Raw genomic sequence first — 27401 nt, 5'->3', positions numbered from 1 at the left:
TGTGTCTAATGGAGGGAGTGGGAGGAGGAGAGGTGGGAGGGGTCGAGAAGAAGGGTAGCTTTTAAAAAAAAGGGGAAAAAAAGACAGGCATTCTGAAAGGCATATTAGCAGCAGATTGAGAAGATCAGACAGTGTGAAGCGCGTGTGTCGGAAACGCAAGCGAGAGGGGAAAGGCGTGGGGAGATGCAGCGGAGGGAGGGAGGAGGGGCGGGGAGGCTAAACTTTCCTCTTTTTCCGACATTAGCGATCGCTGCGACGCATCAGAGGGGAAATTAATCAACTGTTTTTGATTATTTATATATTTGAAAAGGACAAAGCTTGCGGGAGGAGGAGAGCTGAGAGGAGGCAGGAGTCACACTGCGCTAATGTGGTCACAGCCGGTCTACCAGGCAGCTCCAGTCAAAACAAATCCGTCACAGAAGGGTGGAAAAAAGAAGAAAAAAAGAAGAAAGTTCACACACTTAACATTCAAAACAAGGTACGACCCCTCTGTGATTCATCAAGAAGCTCATGTAACAAGAGGAGAATCTGGATTTGGATTAGCAAGTATGTACTGAACAACTAACAAACTGCTGTTTCAGGATGAACGTGCGTGTGTTTGAACACAAGTATCGTAAAAATCCTCACAGGATAAACAGAATTCCTGTCAGGAATGAAGGATGCAGGTCACTAAGTGCTGAGCTCGTCGGAACCATTCAACAACACCGTCACCCTATAATAAATGCAGTTGTTACAAGCATGTTTGCTAAATTAGAAGTTTTTCAACGCTCCAGGTGTTTCGCTCGTGGAGGTCAAAAGGACAAGTGAGTCTCATGTTCTTGCATTTGCAGAGGATTGATCCATCATTAAAAGGCTCCCCGTGGGTATTATTCTTAAGATTTTTGGATAAAACATTACCCTAGCATTAATAGCAGCATTACAGGGTTATTTTATTACATTAACAAGCGCAGTCAACATCCTGGAAATATCCAGGCTGAGCTTGTTTCCGGACATCAATTAATGCCGTTTTGTCAAAGCCGCTGATGTGGCTCATTTAGGCACATGGTGGCCTTTGATGGTGGAGCTTGACACACCAGGTTACAGCATTAAGGTGACAGGTCTGTCACTCCCAAGTCATCATCGTTCAGTGAACCGGGTTGCTGTTGTGAAGGAGCGTATTTGAACACACATCACAATCTTTTCCTAAACTTCACCAAGTGGAGTTTAGTACCTAAAACAAACCAGGGAGTGAGTGCAGCACTGAAAAAGTGTAAAGTTCAGTCTTCAGTGGGCTCTATCAGAGCAGTGTTAGTATACTGCAGTGTCAAACTGTCACTGCTTTTCTCTATGGCTTCAGTATAGAATATGAAGGAAGCACATTACTACTAATGACAATTAGAATCTGAAAAAGCTTTTTCTGACACCGCACTGATTACCAGCTGTGCAAACTGGCCCCACAGTGGATTGTAGATATATCGCAATACATGCTTTAATAAAACATTAGCGAGTTGCAGTGTTGCACATGCTGTGTAATTTATTTTAACTCAACTACATGTGCATTCACTAAAATGGATTTAAAATGTCATCCACTGCTCATCATAGGCTTAGAGTTCCTTTGTGTAGTTTTGTGCACTAAAAAATTAAAGTGATCAGCTCTCTGTTTATCATTTTTTTAACAGCGCCCATATTTCCCACCTGCTTCCGAAGTTTCCCATTGCATTTCAAAATAATGTTTTCAAGAAAGGCCTAAAAAGAAACAATCATAAAATATATGACGTGATAATTTATGGCATATTATATTTGAGTTTTCAAGAAGAAAGTGAAAAATAGTTTAGAAACTGATATAAGAGTGAGGATGACGATGATTGTTTTGGTTTTTTTTTAATGTGGCTATTTCTTTATTTCTCTTACTGTTGGCACTGAAATGCAGGCTTTTCTTTGAAAAATCATTGTCATTAAGAGAGAAAAAGCAGCTCATTAAAAAACAAACCAACAAAAAAAAAAAACCAACAAAATCAAAGCTTCAGAAACTTTGTGGGAAAAGAAATGAAGAATATAAAAGGATGAAAAAAAATAAAGCTCAGATTTTCACCTATTTTTTTGCACCAAAAGAAATAAATAAATCAAATAAAGCTTTGACCCAACTTCAGTCTCCACACATTTGAGCAAAAGCAGACAAAAAGCAAAAAGTTTGACTCGGCTCGGGAACGAGAGCCAATTACGTAGTGAAGCAACGGCATTAGAGCCTCTGTGACTTTGAATAAGAAACGACAGATTACACAACATAAACTTTCTGTATTTCTATAGTCTCACTTTTATTTATCCACGCAATCAACTGACATTGATGGAGGAGTGAAATTATGTCGCAGCTGGTTCCTCTACTTGAAATGCCAACATCATTGCAATTCATGGCACACACGCACACACACACACACACACACACACATACATTAGAGCACACACATCCATACAAACTCTCATCCCTCCAGCGGAGGCCGTGAAAGAGCGAGAAGTAAATGACAGCGCCCCGTGTGCACATCAGTTTAACTCAACAAGAAGTCAGGGCAGAAAATCATTTGAAGAAGTCCCGCAGTCCCTTCAGATGGAGGCTGCCAGCTTCTCAGTGATCTGCTATCATGTTGCCTGTCTCTTTACTGTCAGCACTAATAGCTCTTAGACACTGGACCGGGACATGGGTGGCTACTGCAGGCCAAGGGTGGCACACACTCAATCAATAATGTAGCCAGCAGCTTCCCGGCCTTTTGTGTGCATGTTTTCAGCCCTGAATTAAGCATTCATATGGGCTGCACATAAGAGGATTTGTTCGTGCCAGTGTGCGTCTTTGTGTTGCCGCTAACATGGGTATGCAAGTGTGTGTGTGTGTGTGTGTGCAAAGTTGCTTTGTGTGCTGACGTGCAGCCCTCTGCACCTGCTGTGGAGATAGGGCTTCGGCCAATCGCAACAAAGATTGGAGGGAAGTTTGAGTGACACAACTGTGCTGTGGCTGGTTGAGATACGATTCATTCTGTTATCTCTCTCTCTCTCTCTCTCTCTCTCTCTCTCTCACGCACACACACAAAGAGTCATGATGGCTTAACAGAATTAGATGTTTAATAATGCCAGCTATTCTCTTCCACTGATTCTCCTCTTTCCCCTTCTTTCCTTCCTCTCATCTCACCTATCTTTTCAGTTTTACCCTTTCCTTCTCCACTTTTTTTTTTTTCATCTCTCCTCACTTCTTCTACTGCATCTCCTTCATTACCTTCTTTTCTTCCCTAGATTGTTCTATACTTCTCTGCTCTTTTCACCTGTTCTCTCTTCCCTTCTTTCATTTTTCTTCGCCCCACTTTCCTTTAATTGCTTGCGCCTCGCGTCTCCCGCATTTCTTTCCTTCTCCCCATCTGCTGTCTTTCCTTTACGCCCGTCTTTTAAACTCTCGTGTCTTCCTTTCTTAAGTCCTCGATCCTCCAACTCAATATTCCGTTATCTCATTTCCATCTGTTCATTACTCTTCTGTCTTTCCTCTGCTGTCCTCCTCCTCCTCTCCTTTTTCCCCTTTCAGTTTTTCCAGATCCTCTCCTTTTCTCTTCTCCTTTGTCTCTCCTTCTCCTTCTCCCTGCCTTTCATCTACTTTCCCCCTCTTTGCACCTCTCCTTCCCCTCCTTCCTTACTTTGTTGGACATCCACGGGCGAGGACCAACCGGACCAACACAAAAACACTAATTAGTCTTGGCACGGCAACAGCAAATCCCTCTCCACTGACGCTCCCGCCCCTTAACAAACAGATGTAGGCTGCTCACACGTTTGGACTCACACATTTGGACACATTAATGAGACTCACACATTTGGACACACACACAGATTTGTGCAATAACACACAGGGTCCCAGTGCCTGGTTTCCCAAAGCGCAGCATGCAGCCGCTGCAGCTGTGACGACTGTTGTTCGGCGCTTTTGTGAAGTGGTTTTTGTTTGGCAACATCAGTGTGGCTGACGTGAATATGATGAGTATTTAAATGTAGCAGCGTTATTATGAAGTTGAATATCCTAATTTGGCTGATTGAAATGTTTCAGTTTTGCCTCTTGCCATGCCCCACCAATCACTGCTCTGTGCTTGTCTGATTTACTCAGGAATATCACCAAAACAATGGATACGACTATCATTCCCGAGACATCATTGCAATGTTAGTCAAGATATTCCACTTTCTGGGCTCTGCTTTTCAAAAGGGACGCTGGTGACATCATCGCCAGGTGTTCAGGATTTCTTTCATCTCAGAACAGCCAATTATGAATGAGGAGGGATATTTGGTTTTCAAAAAACGTTTTTTTATTTTTATTTTTGGTTAAGTTTACAGAATATGGAATACAGTGATTTAAATATATGGTAAAAAAAAACATGTCTATTAAGAAATACACAGATATTTTATTTACTTGAAATGAATGTTATTATTATGAAATACTGTTCTCTGTTACATTGTCACTTTGTTGTTAGTTAAATCTTGTATGTATGAGGGGAGGTGCATATACGCTGTTGTTTGTTGGATTCCTAATTTTACTTGTTTATAATCAGACAGAAGTAAAATAAATGAAAATAAATGAAATGACAGTTCACAGGAAATGGGATTTCGTGGAGCTACTGCATGAAAAAATACTTTCATCAGGTAAAGGTTTGATTTTTTTGAGGGGTTTGAGATAACAGATATTAGTGTAAAACTTTAACATAGGAAGGTAACATCATCTAGCTCCTGAAAATTTGCCTCTTTAGCATGCGGCTGAAGTAAAAGTGACCTGGTGGATGTTAGGAGGTTAGAAAGGTGCACCACCCGGTGCCAGTTTAGCTCACAGGGTGAGCAGGTGACCATATGCCACAAGGCTGCAAAGGGCCAGCCCGGGCTCCAGTCTGACCTGAGGCCCTTTGCTGCATGTCTTCCCCTCCTCCCTTTCCACCATCTAATAAAGACAAAAATAATACTAAAGAAGAAAGTAGTGCCATTAATTCAGCATGTGTTTAAGGTTGTTTTATTTCAGTTTGGCCATATTATTGATATATTTTTAGAAATAAAAAAAAAGAGTGGTTGAAAAGCTCGACTTGAGCATTCAGAATGCAGATGTTTTAGGGATTAAAAAAAAAATTCCATCCCAAATGAAAGACAGACAGCAGCATGGAAAGACAGCAAGTTCAAGGTAATTCCAGAAAAAAGTGATGTGCTCCTAACTCAGGAGCAAAAGTTCTGTGGCTCTTTATTACTCTAAACCACCACAGACATTAAAACCAAACCAAAATGATGGTCTTTTTTTTTTTCCCTTCCAAAACAAAGTGCAAAGTCCAAGTTTCATAGCCAGCTGATATCTCATCCTTTCAGCAGTTTGCCTTGTGTGTACAATCTTCCTGGAGATGAAAAAGAAATGTTTTTCAGCTGCACAGATACAGATCCCCGGTGGATCGGCATTACAGGACTGTGCGTGCGTTAAAGCCATATTTGTGAGTGAGTGAGTGGATGTGCACTCGCACCGGGCAGCTTTCCCACCCCCAGGCAGCGAGTGTGGGTGTTTTTCTGGAGCCTCGGTGTCATTTGCCTCCAAACAGTAACAATGTTGTTGATCAGCAGTTGTTTACAAACCGCCAGGAGGATGGAACTAATTTGCTCACTGTGTATTCCCCCGTCTCTCCCACTCTGGAGACCATTTCAATTTGAGCTCCTTATATGTTCTCGATAGCGGGCTGCCACAAGTTGATTCTGACAGCAATTATGAATATCGTGTTCCACTCAAGTGGTCGTGAGCGGGAGAGTAATGAAGTTCTCACCAAATCATCTGTTCCCCAAATCACTTAACTGCATCTTCATTAAGAACACTGCAGCGTAGAAGAAATCATCAGATCATCAGATTAACGACGTAGCAGCTCAACATCACGCGGTACGAGCCAAAGAACTGTAGTGTTGCCTAGCTGTCTTTCCATCTTTCCGTACATACATACATAGATATTCTCAGACTTTCAGCCTTTAAACTTGATCAGGGCTGTCAGCAAACACGTGAAACAAAATGAGACACATTGTTGTGAAAATTTATAATTGGTTGTCGGAGGGGGGAGCCGTCCTAGCAGCAGCCTTTGGACTCCTGAGGGGCACAGAATGCAAAGCTGGCTTTTCACCAGAAAACTTGTTAGATGCTGCACTGCTGGGGTTTAACAAGGCACTATGCATACTGTGTGTGTCTGTGTCAAGGCTAGAAGAGAGAGAGAGAGGGAGCTGGAGTATTAGTGAACGTAAGCAGACAGATATCAGTTTTGCTAAACAGTGTTAGGTCATTTGTGTGATTTTTTTTCTTGTTTGTTTCATACGTGTGCACACATGTAACGAGTTTGTGTGAAAACTTGCCTGAGGGAAGGTGGGAGTCATACCGTATTTGAAAGGTTGGATTCTGTGTGGGGCATTTTGGACAAATAATCAAACTTTATTATTTTCCTGTTTTTTGATTATCACGAAAAGAACAAGACAGCAACTGAAGATTCCCAACAACAACACAGACATTAACAGAGGGATGCTCGGGATATAAGAATGAGTGGAGTGTGTATAATGTGAATAGAACTGCTGTGTAAGTAGTTTTAACCACATTCCCTCAGTGATCGAATAAATAAATGCATCAAACTTGGTTTTGATGGTTTATCCATGTGTAAAAATTTAAAGTAGTACTTTGAGCTCCTTCACCTCAGCTGACACATCGGGTCTTTTTCATATCAAAACTCAAATCAACACTTAACATGAATGTTAACAGAACTTCAACAGCTGTGAGTGTTTCCACAGCACATCAGCACATCCTACAAACACAAACACATTGTTTTAAGACACTGTGAGCTATTAATATGGAAACATGCGAGCATTAGCAAAGTTACATGTAGGAATTCTGACACTGCTTCTAATTTCAGTTTGTTGCATTTTTTAAAAATGATTTTATTCTCTTTCCTTTTAATTCCAGCACTTTTTCTTGTAGCAACGTTTAATTTGCACTGCCTTTCATTTCACGTCTGTTGTCCTTGTAAAGTGTTTTGTGACTCCTGTGTGAAAAGCACTATTTAATTTTTTTTTCTTTTTGCATTTTCCTGAAAAACAACCAAAAAAAACTTTTGTAGTTTTCTGATTTGCTTTTAAATCAGTGAATTGACTTAATTGACAGACATTTTTTAAGATATTCACCAGAGACCAAGTGATTTGTGCAAATTCCTGCAAATTGCTTCTTTTGCTCAGTTTCCAATTATATCGTTCAAACGAGAAGAGAAAATTCAAAGTGAAATTTTATTGTAAGTTGTGTGAACAAATATATTGATCTCAATGGAAAAAAACATTTTTCACCAATAATTGCATGCTGAAATTATGCCGGCTTTTTATTTGATAGATAAAAATGGTTTTAATTATAATAAGAAATATTCTCTGATAATTGATATACACAGTTATACAACAATTATTCACATGTTGAATGACAGGTAATCACACAAACCTTTGGACCTGTGTGTGTGTGTGTGTGTGTGTGTGTGTGTGTGTGTGTGTGTGTGTAAGCATCATGTTGTATTTCTGAGGTGGAAAATAAAAGCTGTGAGGAAGAATGACAGCAGAGAGGAAGGAGGTACTCACAGACAGAAGCAAGGACAAAGCTCCTCACCTGCTCTGTGTGTGTGTTTGATGAAATAATAAATATATAAAAGAAGAATATTAAATCCTCCTCGTCGCCCGCTGCTGTCGTCCTCTGATATTTCTCTACGGTGCCACACTGACAGATAACGATCACATTACTTCTCCCATTCGACTTTGTTTCATAATCTCTGTGACTCGAACAAACTGTATGTTTGATTATTTTATTTCGCCCCCTTTTATTCTGCTTACCTTTCCCTTTATTCTTTTCTTTCTCTGGTCGAACCTCTGCTTAAGCCCCCACCCGCCAGCCCTCCACCCTTTAACTCACAGGGAGAACAGTTTGCTGACACAAGAGTCAAAAAAGGCCCTGAGCAATCCTACAATCCCTCAGCGACAGGAGGAGCCAATAATTGTTGTCTGCTTAAGAGGGAGAGGTGAGGAATTTCAAGAGCTGCCAGGGTGGCACACTGTCAAACACACACACACAAACACACACAAACACCCAGTTTAATCACATACATCATTTGAAGGCTAAAGCGGGAGAACTGAGTCAGGACATGCTTTTCTTTTTCAGATCAGCACATTTTCCTGATCATCATCACTCACAACTAAGATGCGTCACATTACTAGAAATGTTGGTGTTTTTCAAACAATCTCAGTTTCAGCACGAATGCCTGCATGCTTTTGTGATTAATGTATTTACATAATTCCTTGATAACATTTTTAATATCTCTTGATATTAATTAATCTCCAGCTCACCACGGAGGTAAAAAGCAGTATAAGATAATCCTGTCAGATTTAAATGTTATCAGACACTAGAAATAACCCTTCTTTTGCTCTGCTGGCTCTGAGTGACATTGCAATTTCCTAAATCTGATTATTCTTCTGGTCATGATTTTATCTTTACAAAGAGATCAATTTAAGCCGAGTATGGGGGACAAAAAATCATTTAAAGGAACAGTTCACCACAAAAGTACAGTTTAGGTGATATCAGCTTTAGAGACGTTTTCTTCAGCGTAATTAAACAAAACTTTCTTTGATTTTCACAAAAAATCATAAAGAAATTTGACACAGCAGTAATGTGTTTTCTTACAAAAGAAAGAAAGAAACACAAAGCTTGCTGTGATTAGTTTCATTTATGAGCTGTCTCCTCTCTCCTGTTTACGTCTGTCACCCATGCTGCTAGCTAACAGGCCGGCTCGGCTGAGGAGAGCTCCACTAATGTTTGCATCCTGCCACCCTGCTACTACTGTGACCTTGTTGTCATGAGGAGATTCACGAGCTTTTCTGCAGAGTGATACAGCTGGCAGCTGTCGTTCAGTAAAAAAAAAAAAAAAAGTAGAAAAGACACTTCCACAGTGCAGATCAGCAAAACTGTGCAACTGACAGCAAACACAATCTAAACAACATTTGATGTTGCTGTGAACGCTCCCTTTAAAATTATAGACATACATTACAGTGGCGAAAAATTAAATAAAATAAAATCCATCAATATTTAAGTCTTTTTTATGTTATTTCTTTATCTTTCATTTTTCTAATATATAAATTTGAATTTCTTTTCATACGGTGTCTGTATGCTACCATAAATAACAAGTTGCAAATCCACATTTCTGTATTTTAAATTGGATAATCATTTAATAATGACACACAATGATGAAATAAATCCATGAAGGGATTTATAAAGTGTAAAAAATTGAATTGTTAATCTTGTAAACCAAAATGTTTACATTTTTTTTTACATCTATAGACAGACTGAAAGATCAATTGATGGATATTAAAATTGCATACATTATCGAGTGTAATACGATTTTGTTGGACAAAGTTTACAAAGCGATATTTCAGGTGTAAGTCTGTTTTTACTGTTTCCTCTCTGACAATGAAACTTTTTCTTTTTCACAAATGAAATTAACGTAGGTTATACACTGCTGAGTCTGTAAAGGAGAAAGAGTTTTATTTTTAGTGGCTTTAGCATTTTAAAAAAGAAAAAAAATGTGGCTACAATTTGGAGGAAAATTCCAAAAATAATCTCTGTGTAGAGTTTGGTGGTGTAGATGCTCCACTGGGGATTTGGAGGTGGGAAACGAAGGCTGGAGCAACATGAAAGATATTTAAAGTTATAAAAACACCAATTATTCAAATGTGTGTCAGTGAATTCTTAGAGAGCATGTCAGGAAGATCTTTAAAAACTTAATTTCTTTAATCTGGAATGACAAATAAAGAACATTATTGTTGTTGCACATTTTAATGATTTTTTGGGGATATGTGAGGAATGACAGATAAGGAAAAAGGCATCATCACAACATCACCAAAAAAGTGATAATGTATGAATATGCATCACATTAATGAAATGTTGAGTAAACCTGTCTTCTCTACACGTTTGACTTTACGTCGTTGCAGCTGGAACAATAAATCACCTGAAAGTATGAGAGGTACAGCGGAGTTCTCAGAGTAGGAGGACACGTTGTGGTCCACTGACTGAGCAGAGCTAATACACATCTGTGAGTACGAACCCTCCCCTTTGCTCTATCTCTCTTGTTCTCCCACTTTCCCTTTGTATATGTGTGTGTGTGTGTGCGTGTCAGGGTTGGATGGCCCGACTGAGCTGAGTAAATGTGACCAGACTAAGTGTGTGTGTCTCATATCAGTGTGTCCTTGATCGCTCTCACTGTATGGGGCACTTTAGCCCATTCTTCACTGGCACCGGGAGGCATGCCTCTCCACACACACGCAGACACACACAGTATCCACCTGCACACACGCATGCATGTACAGCTACACCCACACACACTCAGTGTTTTGATGTAAACGCAAGTAGACGAGGGGTCCAGTCAACCGCTCCGCCTCCGTGTCTCTCCCTCTACCCTCCTCTCTTTTTCCCTTCGTCTTTCATTGCCTCCCTCCCTGTGACATTTTTAACGGCATGTCACGCAACCCTGTGCTCATGCACACGCACACACCATGTCGTGCTCTCTGCCAAAGCTCTGCATCTTTGTCAGGGGAGAGCCACTTAAGCACGCTCATATACGCACATATTCAAACACAGTCATGTCTGATTTTTTTTCCCTTCTGCACACACACACACACACATACACACACACACGCATGCACACAAACACACACACACACACACACACACACACACACACACACACACACACACACACACACACACACATGTACAAGCAACTTAAGCCATCTTCCTTTCACCATCTCGTGCCCTCCCTCCTCTCTGGGTCTCGTCTGGTCTCGTGTGTGCGTGACTGTGGCTGGCTGTGGTGAGGGCAAATTAGCACAGCGACCCAGTTTGGTACCAGAAGAGTCAAGACATCAGCGGAAGATATACTGAAAACTCTCCCTTTCCACTGCAAAAACTCACTTTGTGCTCTGACACAAAAAAATACAGGGTATAAAGGAGCACCTCCAGCTGAGGATTATCACAAAGTAAAAGAATTCTATTTTCTCTTCCTTTTCATGTTATTTCCTCCCTTTAAAAGATCCTATCTCCACAACCTCAGAAAAAGTACAGAAGTGTGTTACATTAAAAATGTGGATAAAATCTGTTCCATAAACAAAACATGAACTCACGGTGGGTTTTCCCTCCACCCCTTTCCTCTGCTTTCTTTACTGGGCTCTGTTTTGCATTTCTCTGCTGCTGCTAATTGCCTGCAACTAATTATAGAAGGTCTGTATGTGGCCCTCTGAACCGGACACACACTCACTCACACACACATGCGCACACACACACCGTTTCCTATGCTTTTAAACACATTTTGACAAGTAGCTCTCACTGTGTCGAAGTGAGAGGGGGTTTGCCGCTGGCCTCAGACACAACAGAGATTTGTGGGTGTGTGGATGAGTGCGCGTAGATGATGGGAGGAGGAAGGCTAAAAGGAGGGGGATGCTAGCAAACCGGTGTTGCGTGTCTCGTTCGGCTCGTTTAGCTGACAAACTGCTTTTAGCGTTTAATTATCCAGCGCTGTATGATTAATAGATTTTAATTACTGTAACCCAATTGCAACCTGAAATATGCACAGGTCTCTGAATGAGGTCAGCCTATCAAATCCCTGGCAAGGAAAAATCAAAAAGGACAAAACAAACTGAGTGTGAGGGCAAACAATAGCAGATCAAAAATCTTTCCATCTCAAACCTCTCACCTGTTTTATTTTCATCAGCGAATGAAAGAAGAAAAGCGAGCTCGGGCAGACAGGCGGCTGTTTTCATCAGTATTTACCTCCTTGAGGAAAATGTTAGACCTCTGAAAGGCTTTTGACCAGACCTTGAACTTTTTCGTTTCATTTAAAATTTTCTTTACATGATCTGCAGCCGGAGCTTCAAAGAGACTTTTTGATTCGTTAGAAAGGTTAGAACCTTTCCAAATTCATGCATTGCTTCTAAGGCTTTTTGCATTCTGCACACACGCTGCTGCTGATGCTCCGAGGAAATGTTCATATAGCTAATTTACTGTGCAACTGCAATGCGTGCACAATCATTTTCCTAATCAGAAGACTGAATAGCACTGATAATTTAAAAAGCGATCTGAAATCTATTAGTAGTTACTTTGTAACTGAAGCTGCCTTTTACACAATTACTTTGTCTCCATAGCATTGCCAACGTTGAGCCCAAACAGCACTTATGGAGTTTAGTGTTGATGACCTTGAAGTAGGATTTGTCCCAGCTGACGGGAAACTAGTGACAATTCCAGTTAAATGAGGCAGTGCACGATGAGTTGTTGGTTTATCAGACATGGTGCTGCGAAAAGAACCAAGTGCCAGCTCCAGGTCTGACAAATGAGGCCAAAAACTGCAGTGCTTCTGATGACTCCAAAAGAAAATCAGTTCCCATAGATTCCCAAGTTAAAATGCTTAAACTTGTGATCATTACAAGCATATTTACACCCTGGTCCAAAACATGTTTTTGGGTATCTATGGATATAGTTTCCACATTCATACAAACTGTAGATTAAAGTTTTCTAACAGCTCATCCATAAGGGTTAAAGTGTTGAAATGAGCTCAGCATAAAAGGTGTCAGACTATCGTGAACATGCAATCAGAGCATGAAAGAAAGTAACAGTAGCGAGTAGAGTGAGATTTTACTCAATTCTTCATTTGCTCATGTATAGTAGATATATTGGATAATAGTTACAATGTATAGTTCTAAACTTCATATCCCATAATAACAATGGTTAATATGTAATAAACTGTCAGGTTACTACATTTCAGTTAACTATCATTTACTGTACACAATTGCTAGAAAAATTCTTAATGGTAACCATTAATATTTGTGCTTGCTCTAGTGTTTATGAAACTATGTAAATAGTTAATAAACTGGAATGAATTTGATAAAATTGTAAAGATACGTATAATACCTTTAATATATGTACAACAATTAAAGAGCATATTCTAAGCAGGCAAGTAGGGTGGAGTGTAGTCGTGGTGGTCTGGGTAGCTCACTGGCATTTTTCTTTCACTTCAACTTTAAGCTGATGAAGTTTAGTTCAAATTACATTCTTTGATAATGAAACCTTGAATAAAAATTGAATAAAAAGTAATGTCTCATGTCCTGTATGCTAATTAATCTTTAGTTTAACAACAAAACTTGAAGCAAAGTCGTTCTCCATTAAAATCACATACCACAAATTCAGACATACACAGATTAAATTGGTCAGTTGTGACTCAGTGCAATAGGATGTAACATTTAAGATAACTTTAAAGAAAAAAGGTGATGCGTGTTCATAACATGCAATGTGTTTGCCTTTGCACTTTCAGAGCATCGATTATTACTCAAGACACCCAAACAGTAGATGTGAACCTGTTCTTCTCCTGTTGACATCACATGTGCAAGCACGAGAAATAAAAGTCAAATAAAAAGCAAAACACCTGGAAACCAGCAGCAAAGTAAAAGCCATGAGCTAATGGCAAACTGCCATGTTTTATAACCCACTTCATCCGGTTTAAGTGCACAGCCCCTGCTGAGCAACAGTTCACCTCTCTCTGATTAACTTTGTTCACCTCCAGCTCTCTCTGGAGAGTTAACAGTGTGGGTCACCCTCATCTCGCCGTCCACCATCTCATCCTAACGCAACAATTTCCCTCGAATACTTTCTCTGTTTTTGCAGCATTTGAGCATTCTGTGGTCTGTTAAATGGATGTCCAGTTTTTGTTCAGGAACAATAACAAAGGTTTTAAGTTGACAGTTTTTTTATGGAAGTACAAAAAATATACTTCTTACCATGGATACTATGGCTGCACAGTTAAATAGATCTCTTTGTAAAGTACTTCCTGAATGGTTCCCACAGTCGGCACATGTCATGAAGGCTGACCTATAACTGAAACCTTGAATGCATGTTAACCTTCCCTAGGTCGCTGTTTAAGATTAGGGTTAGGGTTAGGTTCAAATCTCTCCCTTTATACCCAGAGAGAAACTGAATTCATGTCAGAAATCATATTTCAACTCTAACATCTTCCAGGTTTGAAAACTTGCCGGTTTATCACGAGGCAAAATGCAGCCTAACAGAACCTTCCAGGTACAGTTATCTGTGTCTCATGAGGCAGGCTGTCTACTAATTGGAAAGTTGGTGGTTTGATCCCTGGGTTCCAGATGTTGAAGTATCCTCAGGCCAAATACTGAACCCTAAGTTACCCCTTGTGCTTTCACTGGAGTGTGAGTCTGTGTGTGCATGTATGAATGTGTGTGAATGGGTGAATGAGACTTGCGACTTGTGAAAGTGCTTTGAGTCCTCAGATAGAGTAAAGCAGTTCTACTTAAGCAGCAGTCCATTAACCATTTATGGTTAGGGTTGAGTTTTGGGCTTTTGCTAAATTGGCTAAGAGTTGGAAACTATCAGATCAATTTGGTGAATAGGCTTTTTTTTTTAAAGAAAATATAAAAAGTGTCTGATGCCCTTCATTTAGAATGGTCATTTTCTTTGTTCCCTTATTTTCAAAACATGAAAAACGATTAAAATGTTTTAAAAATGACACACTATGATTGCTCAGAGCAGTAGCTTTGCCTCCACTGCAAAGCTCCAAATATAAATACTACCAAACCAAAAGTGCAAACACACCATGCACCATAAAGACTTATCGTCAGTGGACTCTTTGTAGACTTACCTATGCAGGAGTCCCTGTGCTCCTCAAATCCAGCCGAGCACACGCACCTCCCGATGGGCACCAGCCATTCCCCCTCTGCACTGCAGTACATTTTGGGTGTGTCCCTCTCCTCAGCGTGATCCACACACTGACCTCTGACCTCTACCAGAGATGATGAGTCAGCCCCCGTGACCACGTCAGTGAACACAGCCAGGTTACGGTTCACGCCCACACAGCGTTTGTAGTACACCCTCACCGAGGTGAGGGCGATGCAGGCGCCGATGTCCTGGAAGGCCAGGTAAAAGCCCCGCCTATTGAGAGGGCCCACACCGCGCACCTGTAAGAAGACAGGAAAAGCAATTTTTCTTAAAAGGCAGGAATGCTCTTAATTTTGCAGGAACTTACCTGTGCACAATTTAAAGCCCAAAGTGTACATGAGCATGCATGTAGTAACTTTCTAGAGTTTAGAAAGTTGTTTTATTTATTTATTTTTTTCATAAAACATAAACAGTGGTTGATGCAGAGGTTTCTTAACAAAACAGGTGGAACAGTATGAATGCAGCTGTAATTTAATCTCTGGACCGGTGTTTGGTGTTTTGCTTTGGCAGCAGTCATTAATCAACTGCTCCGCTTCCGACCACAATGAGGAAACAGATGATTTTACATTTTTTATATGCTTGTTTTTCATAAGATATCACATCACAGTTGACTATTGTTAACACCAAGGAGCTAATTTACAACATTATTTTAAAAGTTTGCAGCAAAAGCATCTAAAAATAGGCAAAAACCTTGTTCTTACTAGTAGATAGATAGAAGACTGGCCACCCCCTCAGTTTGTATACTCTGAAACAAGCTGGGGTGGCACCTTTCCCTTCAAAGCCACTTACACTTTTTTTTTTTTAGATTGGTTGCTTCTCACAAACATAAGGTTTGTACAACATGTGGCTGTGCTCACAGCTTAATGCCTGAGATGACAGGTTTTTTTCTTCTCGTAAAGGAGACACAATAAATAAGAAATATTTTGTTATTTATATATTATTCATCTCACAGAGACAAGTACAGTGGTATAAAGAAAGCACCTATTTTCAGTGTGTAAACTCTCAATGCTAAATGTCTGTAGATTGCAGACTGCTGTATTCTGTTTTCTTATCCCCCCCAATTCTTGTACATATCTGCGGTTGCAGTTATAGGACAAACGACAAATGAAGCCCAGCATGATTCAGTGAAGCTCACTTATGTCCAGTGACAGTGATATTGAGGTAAGTTGTTGAAGATATCCTGAACTCTTCTGTCAGTAAGCGCTGCTGCTAGGAGGAGTTAGTGAACCTTTCTTTGAAATGGACAGTGTTGGGGAATAACGGAGTACATGTTACCGGCGTTACGTATTTAAAAAACATGAGTAACTGTATTCTGTTAGCATTTAAAAAGTTGATAATTAGAATACATTTACTTCGTTGAAATAAATGGATTACATGGCGTTCTTTTTCTCTTTTATATATATATATATATATATGTCTTAATTAATGTTAATGTTGGTGGCATCAGTTACACAATGGACCTTGAGCCAGCACAACCGAGCCAGCAGTGCACGGGCAGGAATGCATTTCTTACTTGAAAATTCTGACACCACTTCATATTTCACTAGCTGGGCCCACGTCCTCATTTTAGGTTTGACAGCGTTTTAGTAGGTAAAAGTAATGCTTTGACATGAATTGAGCTACGGTTTGGGGAAGGCCTCAAAGGGGACTGCCGATGGCTCCCGGGCCTGGCAGATCCCCATGCACTAAATAGAAATGAAGAAGTTAAAGAATTGAGAACAAGGACGGAGGGAGGGTGAGGCATGTAAACGAGAATGAACAGCTTTCAGAACTGGGGGAACCTATATAGATGGCAACTGGAAGGAGCGTGTTTGGAGGCGTGGTCCTGCTCCTGAAATTCCGATAGATAATCTCCAATTAAAGAAGAAAGGGACAGGCGAAATCTGACTGTACAACCAAGCTGCTCTCAGAGTCAAAAGACTCCACCTCAAACCTAAAGAAACATCTGGAAGTAAGTTCTTTTTTAAAAACTAACATTAGCCTACTGCAGCTACCTTGTTTTAGTTGTGGTAGCTATCTGGGTTATGTGCCACTTCAGTATCTTCGATGTATTATTGCTGTGTGATTTATTACTATTACTGAAGGGTACTCACCACCGAGCTAACACTGTTAGCTGACGTTAGCGGAGGTTAGCTCTGTAGTGGAATACTGCTGGAAATGGATAGAACATTGGTGTACTCGGACACTTAGTCAAATTCTTATAATGCGAGAATGTAATCACATTGTTTATCATAGAGAAAGTGAGATTTTTAGGTCCCAGCTATGCCACCTAATTGGCTGGCATAACGTTAGCTTAAAACCAGCTGTTGTTGTTTAGCTGGCTCACTGTCAGGTGTCCAGAGACAGGAGGGTTGCATGTCTAATAAACTGAAAGAGCTATTGATTATAAGCTATACTACGTATGTGGCTGGTCTCTAGCTACAGACATAAAACACGGTGGATGGCGCCATGTTTGGCGATGGCCATCTCAGCCACTGTATTCAATATGGCGGGGAAACATGGCAGCCTCCACAAACCTGCACTCGCTCTTGATTATTTTTAATAGATTAATTCTACATTCATGAGAACGCATTAGCTCAATTTTCATTTTTTCTATTAAGCAACCTCAAAACTGACTTATTGTACCTTTAAAAGGGACATGTCTAAATGCTGAAAAACCATCACTGCTGCACAACCAGTAGCTTTGTTTGCACACCTAATTGATGAATTAAATAGGCATTTCACCATCAAACAAACTCATCAAGCTTCTGATGCATCAACACTGTTTGCTAATTAGTCAGCTAATTATGAGTTTTGCTGCTCTTTCCAGGTTATCAGGGGGCTGCTTCTGTAGCTTTTTCTTGTAAGAATTAAACATATGCTGTGCAATCATGAATCAGCATTTGTTATGAGGCAAAAATGATCATTTTCCTGTGTGCTACTCCTCCCCACTTAAACATAGATGCACATTAAGTGATCAAGTGATCATTTACTCCTCATCGGGCGTTTGTGGTTGTGGCGCCGAAAATGTGGAACGATCTACCTCTCCACATTAGAAAGGCCCCAACTGTCACTCTTTTTAAATCCCATCTTAAAAAATATTTTTTCACTTTGGCTTTCGATACTGCATGAGAGTTACCAATTCTTTTTATCCTAATTTTCTTTTGATTTTCTTACCTGTTGTTGATGTTAATGTCATTGTTTAATTATTACTTTGTACAGCACTTTGGTCAACTCTCTGTTGTTATTAAATGTGCTTTATTAATAAATAAATAAATAAAATAAAAATATATAAAATTATTTCTTTGGATTCATTTGTGAAAGTCACAGACTCTCTACAATATATATCATTAAGTATAATTATTATAATGTAATTCATTTATTTTTTTAATGATCTAGTAACAGTATTATTGGCCACAATAATATTTTTAAAAATAAAAATTAATGTCTACATGAAAAAAGAAACTGAATTTAAATACTCTAATTAAATATTTCTTTTAATCTTTTTCCTGTTGCAAGGTGATATGGTGAGATGACCTAAAACAAGGCAAAAATTCAGCTTTAAATTTCTAAATCTAAGATATAAAAAGACTACAGTTCCTGTTGTGGAACTAGTCAGACCTCATACACACTCCACTGTTGTGAATCCTAACCTCAGTCATGAAGACAGACATCAGACATGTTTTCAGCCAGATAGGAAAAAAAAACATTTGGGCCTGTTATAAGCTTCACTGTCATATAAAATTTATAGCTAAAGCTCTTTCTGATAGCTAATTTAATTGAATTAAAGTCACATCACACTACTGGATCTCTCAGCTGTGTTAATGTGGTTGTTATATGGCCTTCTATGAGATTCAGAAAAGGCTTCAGTATTGCTGAGTAGCATTCTGTTTGTATCAGTACAAGTAGTACATTGTATTGCATTTATACAATGGTTTCATGAAGCTTGCTAACCCAGCTTGCTAGCTTTAGCTGATAACTAAGTAAATGTCCTAATACTGATTGTTCTACTTCCAAACAGAGTGGCAACAGAGTTAGGTATCAATAATAGTGTAGTACCACTATCCTATATCAAATTTGAAGCTGTTGTCAATATCAAATCACATCTGAAAACACTGAGCCAAGTGCTGCTATTTGTTTTCTCTCACAGCTGTGCAGACCCGAGCTCAAAACAGTTTGACTGACGTGACTGGAAGAGGCTCTCCTGTGGATGTGGATGCTTCCAGCTTGTTTTGAACTTGTGTGGAGGTGTGCATGCTAACTTACAATCCAGCGTGAGATTTTGCTTTGAAAGCCTGGGCTGACATTCACCTGTAGTATTGCTGAGTTATTCGGTGTTGAAGCTCGTACCTCTGTGTTGAGTTTAAGTCGTCTGACTCCCAGGTCCACCCCTGTGAAGCTCTCGTCAGCAGCGATAGTGTCAATCTTAATGAACTGGTTCTCCCGTATGGCTGAGCCCACCGCTCTGTCAGACTCATAGTAGTACAGGTTGAAAGTTTCCTGCAGAACAAATATGGTGTCATAAGTACTGCACGCTTGTTCATCATATTACAAAATCAGAGGTATGTTGGAACCATATCTCCATGCTTTGCAAAAGCCAAAATACTGATGTAAGGTTCACATAGTCTGTAATTTTCCCTCCCAAAGGTGGCATTTGGAAACAATTTCTACAAATAATGTAGTCTTTTCAGTTCCTCTAAAATTAGTTATTTTTCCTCCCAATGTAAGATGCTATCACCACCACAGTAATTCAAAAATGTTGTTCTTATCTTGTTCTATTACCAGTCCAAAAGTCAAGTTAAGGACTTATGTACATAAACAAGTTTGTCAAGTCTTGCTAGCATTGGAGCACTTTTGTGTTGAGAACTTCTTGTTGATAAATAACTAAGATTTAATAAGTAAAATTTGACTATCAGTGTTTAATTTATCAGCATCATTTTGAGTAAACTACACAATAGTCCCATTGTTACTTCTGGTTAGCTTCCTAGCTATGGCAAAGCTTTCATAAGTCTATATTTAGGTCATTCAATGAAGTAACAACACAGCCTCAGAGCTGCAGCTGGTTCTCATTTTCTCAGGTTTTGGTTGGTCATAATTAGTGTTGTGATGAAAAATGCTTTAATTTTAGCACATAAGACAGACCACCAGATGGCAAATGTTTGATACCATTACTCTGAGTTGACATAATACTCAGAATAATGAGCATACTCAATACAGTGAACACAAGTTACTCTGTGTGCATTTTCTTTGCCAGCTTTCGTCAACAAATGTTGGACTTCACCCACCCACCCCTTTCCTTCCAGTCTGTCTGTTACCTTGCAGGTGCCCAGTACTCCAGGCATGCTGTTACAGTCTCTCAGGGTGAACTTGACCTCGATGTAGATCCTCCTGGCTCCTTCCCGAGGGATCCAGCCTGTCACCAGCCAATTGTTCTGGCTCGGGCTCATCACGTTACAGACCTAATTCAGAGGAAGATCTGTTGTTATTTCACAGCTTCTATTTTGAACATGTACATAGAAGTCATTTGCCTTAACATTAGTTTAGAATAAAAAAATAAATAAATAAATAAGAATATTTCCACATAAGAATTTTGAATGGGGAATAAAAAAATGATTATTTTTATTGCTAGCTCTGGCAGGCAATTTTCTCATTTAATTTGTTATTGTTAATTAATATTTAAGAGCAAATAATTAGTATTAAAGTAAGCAAATTGTTGAAATTTTTCATTTTAATAAGTAAACTCTAAAGTAAAGTGTTTATAAACTACACAAATGTCACACATATATTTGCATTTTGTTATTCTTTTCTCAATTTGAATTAATTTCATTAGCTGGGACCACGTCCGTCCGGCCCCACTACACCATTCAGGTAAGACTTTCAGAAAAAAACTGTGATGTGAGTTGAACGATGGAGAAAAACAAAGAAAAAAACAAAAAATAGTCCCTATATTATTTAAAATATTATTTAACAACATCTAGAAGTCCAGGACTGGTCACTTAACACCAGACCTTTTGATGTAAAACATCTCAGCATCTACAGTTACGGCTGCAACAGTTTGGCTCAAAGTGACTGTTCCTGCAGTCATGATGAGATTGCTCAGATTTAGCCAGCATAAAGAAGTCAACTCAGAAAAAAATAATTCTATCAATATCTTTGTCGAATAAATGATTGTATAAGTTGATTTCTCTTATTGTTCAAGTATAATAGCTTTATCTATGGGAACTGTTTTATAAACAATAAAGTGTCCAACTATGTCAGGACATGGAATATCAACCCTACTGATATACTTTCCTTGGATTTCATTGGGTGTTTTTGTGAGTTAAAGACTAGTCGATGAATGAAGACAAATACATGTCAAAGTTCCATCTGTCACAATCATTCAGGTGCAGACTGAAAACTTACAGATAAGTTAAAATTTTTCAACTTTGGTACATAATGAGGAATTGTAATTTTTGCAGTATTAGTAGTGCACCATCTATATAACCTAATAAAATAAAGAACTGATTCATGATTAATTAATTCACAGTTTGTGTTTTAAAATCAAACTTAATTTAGATGGAAAAATCCCAGTTTCCCCAGGATCAAGGTGAAGTTCTTATAACAGTTAATCCTAACACACTCAGCCCCACAGTACAATAAGAACATTACACACCTGGTATGTGTGGATAGGACTGAAGTACTCGTCCATCTCATTAATGGCATCCCACTGTGGAAAGAGAGAGCACGACAGAGAAGCAAACATTCTCAGGTTAGTCAGACGTTCCTGCATTTCTCAGATTCATAGTTTCTATTTCCCACATGATCATGCATTCTTTTGTGATCATCATTAGGTTTGACATCAAATAAAACATGAGGCGACTGCCGTCACAGAGGCGGCAGTCAAACAGCAGATGCGTCATGTACTGTAAATGAATCTCAGAGAATGTGAAGAGCAAGGTCTCAGTTTCCAGATGATTGGTGATGATTTCAAACCTCATTATCTTGTGCCTGTGTTGGAGTGACAAATGTTTGCCAGTCAGAAAAAACCTGACCTTCACATTCTTTTTCTCCGAAAAGCATCTTTTTCCTCGTTTTTAATCTGTTAAACTTAAAGAAGATCTTAAACATGCTGATTCATTCCACCTGATTGTGCTGGTGCACGATACACAGATGCAATCACAAGATCTACATTTCAGCATTGTTGGAATTCACTTTACGGAATTCCGATGGGGCGCATTTCCTTTAATGTAATGCGCCTCATGTACATGCATGTGATCTGATTTACACTGTTTACTGAATACCGTTGGTGGGTAATTATAGCATTACAGGAGGAATAGTAAGTGCAATGCTTTGGTATTTCCAAAAGTGTTTATGTGTGTTACACTTCCTTGCATCTACATTCAGCCTTAGATAGAAAGTCAATCACAGGAAGCCCCTTTTACTCCTTTCCTGTATGGAGAAGGCAGATATACAGTACCTGTCAGCTGAACTCCTAAATGCCTAAATTTATGAAGTACAATAAACAAGAATATTAAGTTCAAAATCATGTATTTAAATGCATCATTGGGCACTGTTCTGCATCTTTCCAAGAAGAGGCCTCTGCCTTACTAAACATACCGCTCAGACTATTTTTGTATTCACAAACACAACAAATGTAAACGAGGCATTTTAATTAGCATCCATTTGCATTTCATTTCACATGCAGATATGCCTGAAACTGTATAGCTGGTTGACACATAACTGTCAAATCCCAAATTTTTAGTCAAATTAGTCAATGTGAGGGTCTAGAATCAGATTTCAGTGTAGGGTGACAAGAGTGAAAGTCTAATTCACCTGACTCTATGATAATGATGAGTGTACAGGTAAAATACACTTTACAATACTTCATAAGCAGCTAAAGAGAACAGAGACACCCAAAGCACATATATTCACCTCTGGACATCCATCCTGTAGCTAGCGACAAGTTCATACTTAGGGTTAGATTTACATTTACCCCCAATATGGAATTTTTAAATTTTGGCTTACCAAAAGGGAACTCTTATAAAAAGTAGAACTGTAAGACCAATGTAACATTTAGTTACATTTTTAAATTTTACAGGTGGCTTTAGCTCAGGAGGTAGAGCAGGTCATCTACTGATTGGAAGGTTGCTGGATCGATCCCTAGCTCCTCCAGTCTGCATGCCAAGTATCCTAACCCCAAATAAGAGTCTAAATGTGTATGAATGGTACTTAGGAAGCACTAAGAAGCTTAAAAGACAGTGCTTGTGTGATTGGATATATGCGGCATGTTGTATAGAGTACTCCAGAAGAGTAGAAAAGTGCTATTCATGGATCAGCCTGTTCACCATTTAGTCTCTGCATTTTAGCATGTATCTAAAATGCAACCCAACTCTAACTCTGTTGGATCTTAAAAGCTGAATATCCAGGTGCAAACCTGTGTTTCCATGGAGGGAACATAGGCTTGCACTTTCACACCTGTTGAGCATCAACTCATTGTGCTGTGTATTTAAGGGCCAACTGTGGCAGTCATTCTCTGCCAGTTCATTATGTCCACTCAGTATCTTTATCTGTCTTCTATTTCCTTGCCTGAAGTCTGATCCATTTCCATTGGAAAATCAGCCTCAAGGAGTCGAGAGTTCACAGCCAATCACAAGCTTTTGTCGGTCTCACAGCCAAATACTCTCTGTGGATTCCTGCCATTCACCTGCCCACTGACTCACCATCGACACCTTGGATCTCCCCAGAACCCTGTTCCAAGGACTGTTCTCCTGCACTAACAAGTAAGATCGCAACTTGTCCACTCACTTTATTTTGGCAATTCTCTGAATGAGACCAACTTTATCTAATACGCTCTCCTTTTCTACAGATACTGCCCCAGTGCTCCCTACTACCTGTCACTGAACTCTCTTCATTTGTAAGTAAACATTATAAAACTCTCAATTGTAGTCACAGTCTGCTCTTTGGGTACAAAAAAAGTTCAAATCATGATGGAAAAATGACTCTGGAGATGGCAGTTTCAGTCTTTCTGTGACACAATGACTGATCCGGACATGACTATCTCACAAATCTAAAATAGCCTCCGACTGACATTGATGGTTCCAAGATGGTGAATACAATTGGGTTCCACTAATGGCCCAGTTTGTGACATGTCAAAGATTATTGCATTATACGTGAACTGTATTAATTGCATGAAATAAATGTTATCATATCATGGAAAAGTCATTTAAGATAAACACATGTGAAGTTCAATTTACATGTAAGCACCTATTACAATCTAGTCTAGACTGAGTAAACTGCTGTATAGAAGGACTTTATATATTCTTCCTACTTATAGTTTTCTCTGTATGTGCAAATCCACTTGCTCAGAAACATCATACACGAAGATGAGAGAGGGTAAATATCATCCTTCTCTGTTCCTCTAATAGAAATAAAAGCATCCCCAGACTTTCATTGACGAAGTGGGGATATTCTGTCAACTGGTTTATTCATGGTAACATGGAGACTCAATTGTGAGATGTCAAAACTTCATGCAAATAACCAGAACTGTAGGGGAATGTGATTTTGAGAGCAGCTTTCTTCCTTTTTCATGCTTTTGTTGAAAAAATATTTTTGCATGTTACATAAAGCAAATAGAGGTCCTTATAAAGGGTGAATTGTTCACAAGGGTGATTTGTATGGAATGAAATGGGTAATTTTATAAATGAGAAATCAGTTTAATTGTAACTTTTATGTGAGATCTGCCATTTAACACTAGCCAAACTGATGATTAACTATGTAAACTCCCCATGGCATAGATATCCATAATAACTACCATTGGAAAACACAAACAATATCAAAGACAGAAATCGATCTTCAAAACTAAAGGAACAATTGGTGCCATAAAGCAGTATGGCAGCAGTAGTGTCTACTGCTGCCATACTGCTTTATGGAACATTACTTAACGAATGAACATTACATTTGCAAAAAATAGGCTCCAGTCCCCCCACGACCCTGAAAAGGATAAGCGGCAGAGAATGGATGGATGGATGGATGTTGCAGCTTTGATGAAGATGTCGTGCAGCTCTTTCTAACATGTATGTCCAAAACCTCCCATATGTCTTTCTTGTTTTTTAGGTTAAATGTGGCCCCTAGTCTACCCTTGCTATGATGGCAGAATGGAGAAAACTCCCATCCATGGCTGACTGCAGCGACCATACCCTCTGAAGAGACAAGTGGACCCACTTTATCCCACCAAATGCACAATTACACATTATTACAGAGCCACTGTCATTATAACAGAACCAGGTCACTAGCGTTCAGTGATGGTGTGACTGCTAATGGTATGATAAATTTTGAAGTGTACAGGGCTGTGCTCTCTGCTCTTATTCAGACGAATGCTGAAAAATGCAACCCTGAATGGACAGCACTTCACAGTACAAATAGATAATAATCGAAAGCGTACTGCAAAAGCAACCCAAGAGTTTCTCAAGGCAAAGAGAATGGAGATTTTTCAATGGCCAAGTCGGTCACCTGAACTGAACCCAATGAGGCATGCTTTTTAGTTTACTGAAGCGAAAACAGAAGGGAGAGAGACCCACAAACAAGCTGCAGCCAAAGGTGGCTGCAGTTAAGGCCTGGCAAAGCATCTCAAGGGAGGATACACAGTGTTTGGTGTCCATGGTTCAACACTTCAAGCAGTCATTACTCAAAACAATCCTTTAAGTTGTGACGTCAGTTTTTCCACTTACTTTTGTGTCTCTGAAAATGTGACACTATGTGTGTAAAAATATCTGTATTTCCAAAACAGTTATTGACATACTATACAGTTTAAAATCCACTTGATCTGTACAGAGGCAATAAAAAAACAAAACAACAACAAAATGTGATTGTCCATTTGCTTACGGCCCTGACTATATGTTGTCCAACTTGCACCCATATTTCCTACACTACTTCCTGGGTAAAAATCATACCAGTTCACACTGTAATTGCAGATGACACTTTGAGACAAATTTTGAGTGTAGCTGTCAAACTCAGCAGCTATTGCAAGCTTCTCTGTTTTGCTAACAAATATATACTTTTTAATCTTTGTGCCACATCAGCATCAACAGGAAGTATTTACTTGTCATTTGTTATCCTGACCCTAACCTGTGAAACCTTTTGCATACAATGTGACTATCAAAGAATCCTTAACTAAACTATGTGAGAAATATTTGTATAATTCCAGGAGAGAAAGCTTTTTAAATCTTTATTTTGTTGCGAACTTTGAAAGTGTTCTATTACATGGTGACCACCGACATTAATGTTCACTCAGGTAATGCTTCTAAATAACTACTCAAACAAATGCCCAAAGGTGTCTCATGAATGTACAACTATGCATCAAAACACTGATGGGTGGGTGCTGTGTACTGAAATGTAATGACTTCCTCCTCCACCAAGAGAATAGAAACTCTTCCCATGAGCTGTTGTGGGTATACATCAGAGGCAAAGTTGATACGTTTGAATCGTCATCACGATGTCACAGAAATATACAGGACTGATCATTCCTGAGTATCACAAGCTTGAGTGAAGCCAATTTGTATGCATGTTTGAATTAAGTAATGCGTGTGTGTTTAACCCCCGGGTTATCCATGATCCTCCTGGGCTGAGAATCCTTGCGCAAGTGGCGAAGTAATTGAAAGGGAAATCGTTGACCCCAGGAAGCTTGGGGCCGACCCCCAGCTGAACTCAACCTCGGATAAGACGTCTGGGTTTTCCGTAGAAGCCCTTCAACTTCTTTCCTCATCCTGAACTCACTCTGTGCCCTCCCTCCTTTCCCCAGATTCCTCAACACATGTCCCCCCCCCCCCCCCCCACACACACACACACACACACTAGATAATTAAGATGTAGAAAGCCTCAACCAACCTCACCCTTCCCTGCCATCCTCATCCTCTCATCTTTATCAGCTAAATTGAAACTGTCCTTGAACTTGTAAAGACCCCAGCTAATTAGCGGGGTGTATACCTCTCTATCTCCCTCATTATTCCTGTCTTGCCATCACTGTGCTCTCAACCTTTTTTTTGGTTACACTTTTCTTGGGAAATCTTACAGTTTAGCTCCTGGTAATTTTCTTCTAGCGTGAAAAATCACAGCAGCTGACGGCAGACTGTCAGGAGGTTGGGAGCGGTTCGGCAAGCAGGGAGGGAACAAGATTGAACCAGATTGCTTGTACTTTAGTTTTGAGAATAATGGAAATCTTTGCAGCTCTTCCTCAGCAAACAGACAGGGAAAAGAAGAAGTGAAAGATTCAGCAGGGCATGTTTATCTTTCTGAGAGCACGATAAGGGAGTTTTCTATCACCCCAACAACAGAAATGCAGTGCTTCACAGAGCGGCCAGCTGACAGTGTGGTGTAGGTGCGCGTGGTATTGTGTGTGTCAGACAGAGTGAGAATGAGTGTGAAGTACATCAGAGACACAAAATGCAGCAGAGAACAAAATTAATTGGCTGTAAATCACACATCTGTTTCCTGCCTTTCAGATCATCAGATCTCTCATCAGGAGGAAGCAAATGTGACAGACGGAGAGTAAAAAGCCACTCGTATTTTCTGAGGTTTTAGGTCAAAGTACTTCTGGACTGCAGCATGCATCAAAATGAAAAATGTGGCAAAATTCCTCTCCAATATAGTTTGCTTT

The 27401-nt window shown here is 39.5% G+C and overlaps 1 protein-coding gene and 1 long non-coding RNA gene across 6 annotated transcripts in view; one reads left to right on the top strand and one right to left on the bottom strand.

Moving 5' to 3' along the window:
• Positions 1-27401, bottom strand: part of epha8 (eph receptor A8) — a 134693-nt gene that overhangs the window by 55243 nt on the left and 52049 nt on the right. For all 5 annotated transcript variants that reach the window (XM_063474846.1, XM_063474847.1, XM_063474848.1 and 2 more), the window contains 4 exons: positions 21423-21476; positions 20086-20229; positions 19121-19270; positions 14715-15030 (listed from right to left, as the gene is read on the bottom strand). In XM_063474846.1, the coding sequence (XP_063330916.1) occupies positions 14715-15030; positions 19121-19270; positions 20086-20229; positions 21423-21476 (664 nt within the window). The remainder of the gene's footprint in view (positions 1-14714; positions 15031-19120; positions 19271-20085; positions 20230-21422; positions 21477-27401) is intronic.
• Positions 289-25560, top strand: LOC134628149 (uncharacterized). The gene is made up of 6 exons (XR_010093949.1): positions 289-478; positions 7900-8039; positions 10003-10103; positions 23342-23529; positions 23616-23663; positions 24863-25560. It is a non-coding gene; the product is annotated as an uncharacterized LOC134628149 (long non-coding RNA).

Source organism: Pelmatolapia mariae, linkage group LG5, assembly GCF_036321145.2.
Source record: "Pelmatolapia mariae isolate MD_Pm_ZW linkage group LG5, Pm_UMD_F_2, whole genome shotgun sequence".
Classification (NCBI taxonomy): Eukaryota; Metazoa; Chordata; class Actinopteri; order Cichliformes; family Cichlidae; genus Pelmatolapia; species Pelmatolapia mariae.
This window is presented reverse-complemented; position numbering and strand designations above follow the sequence as displayed.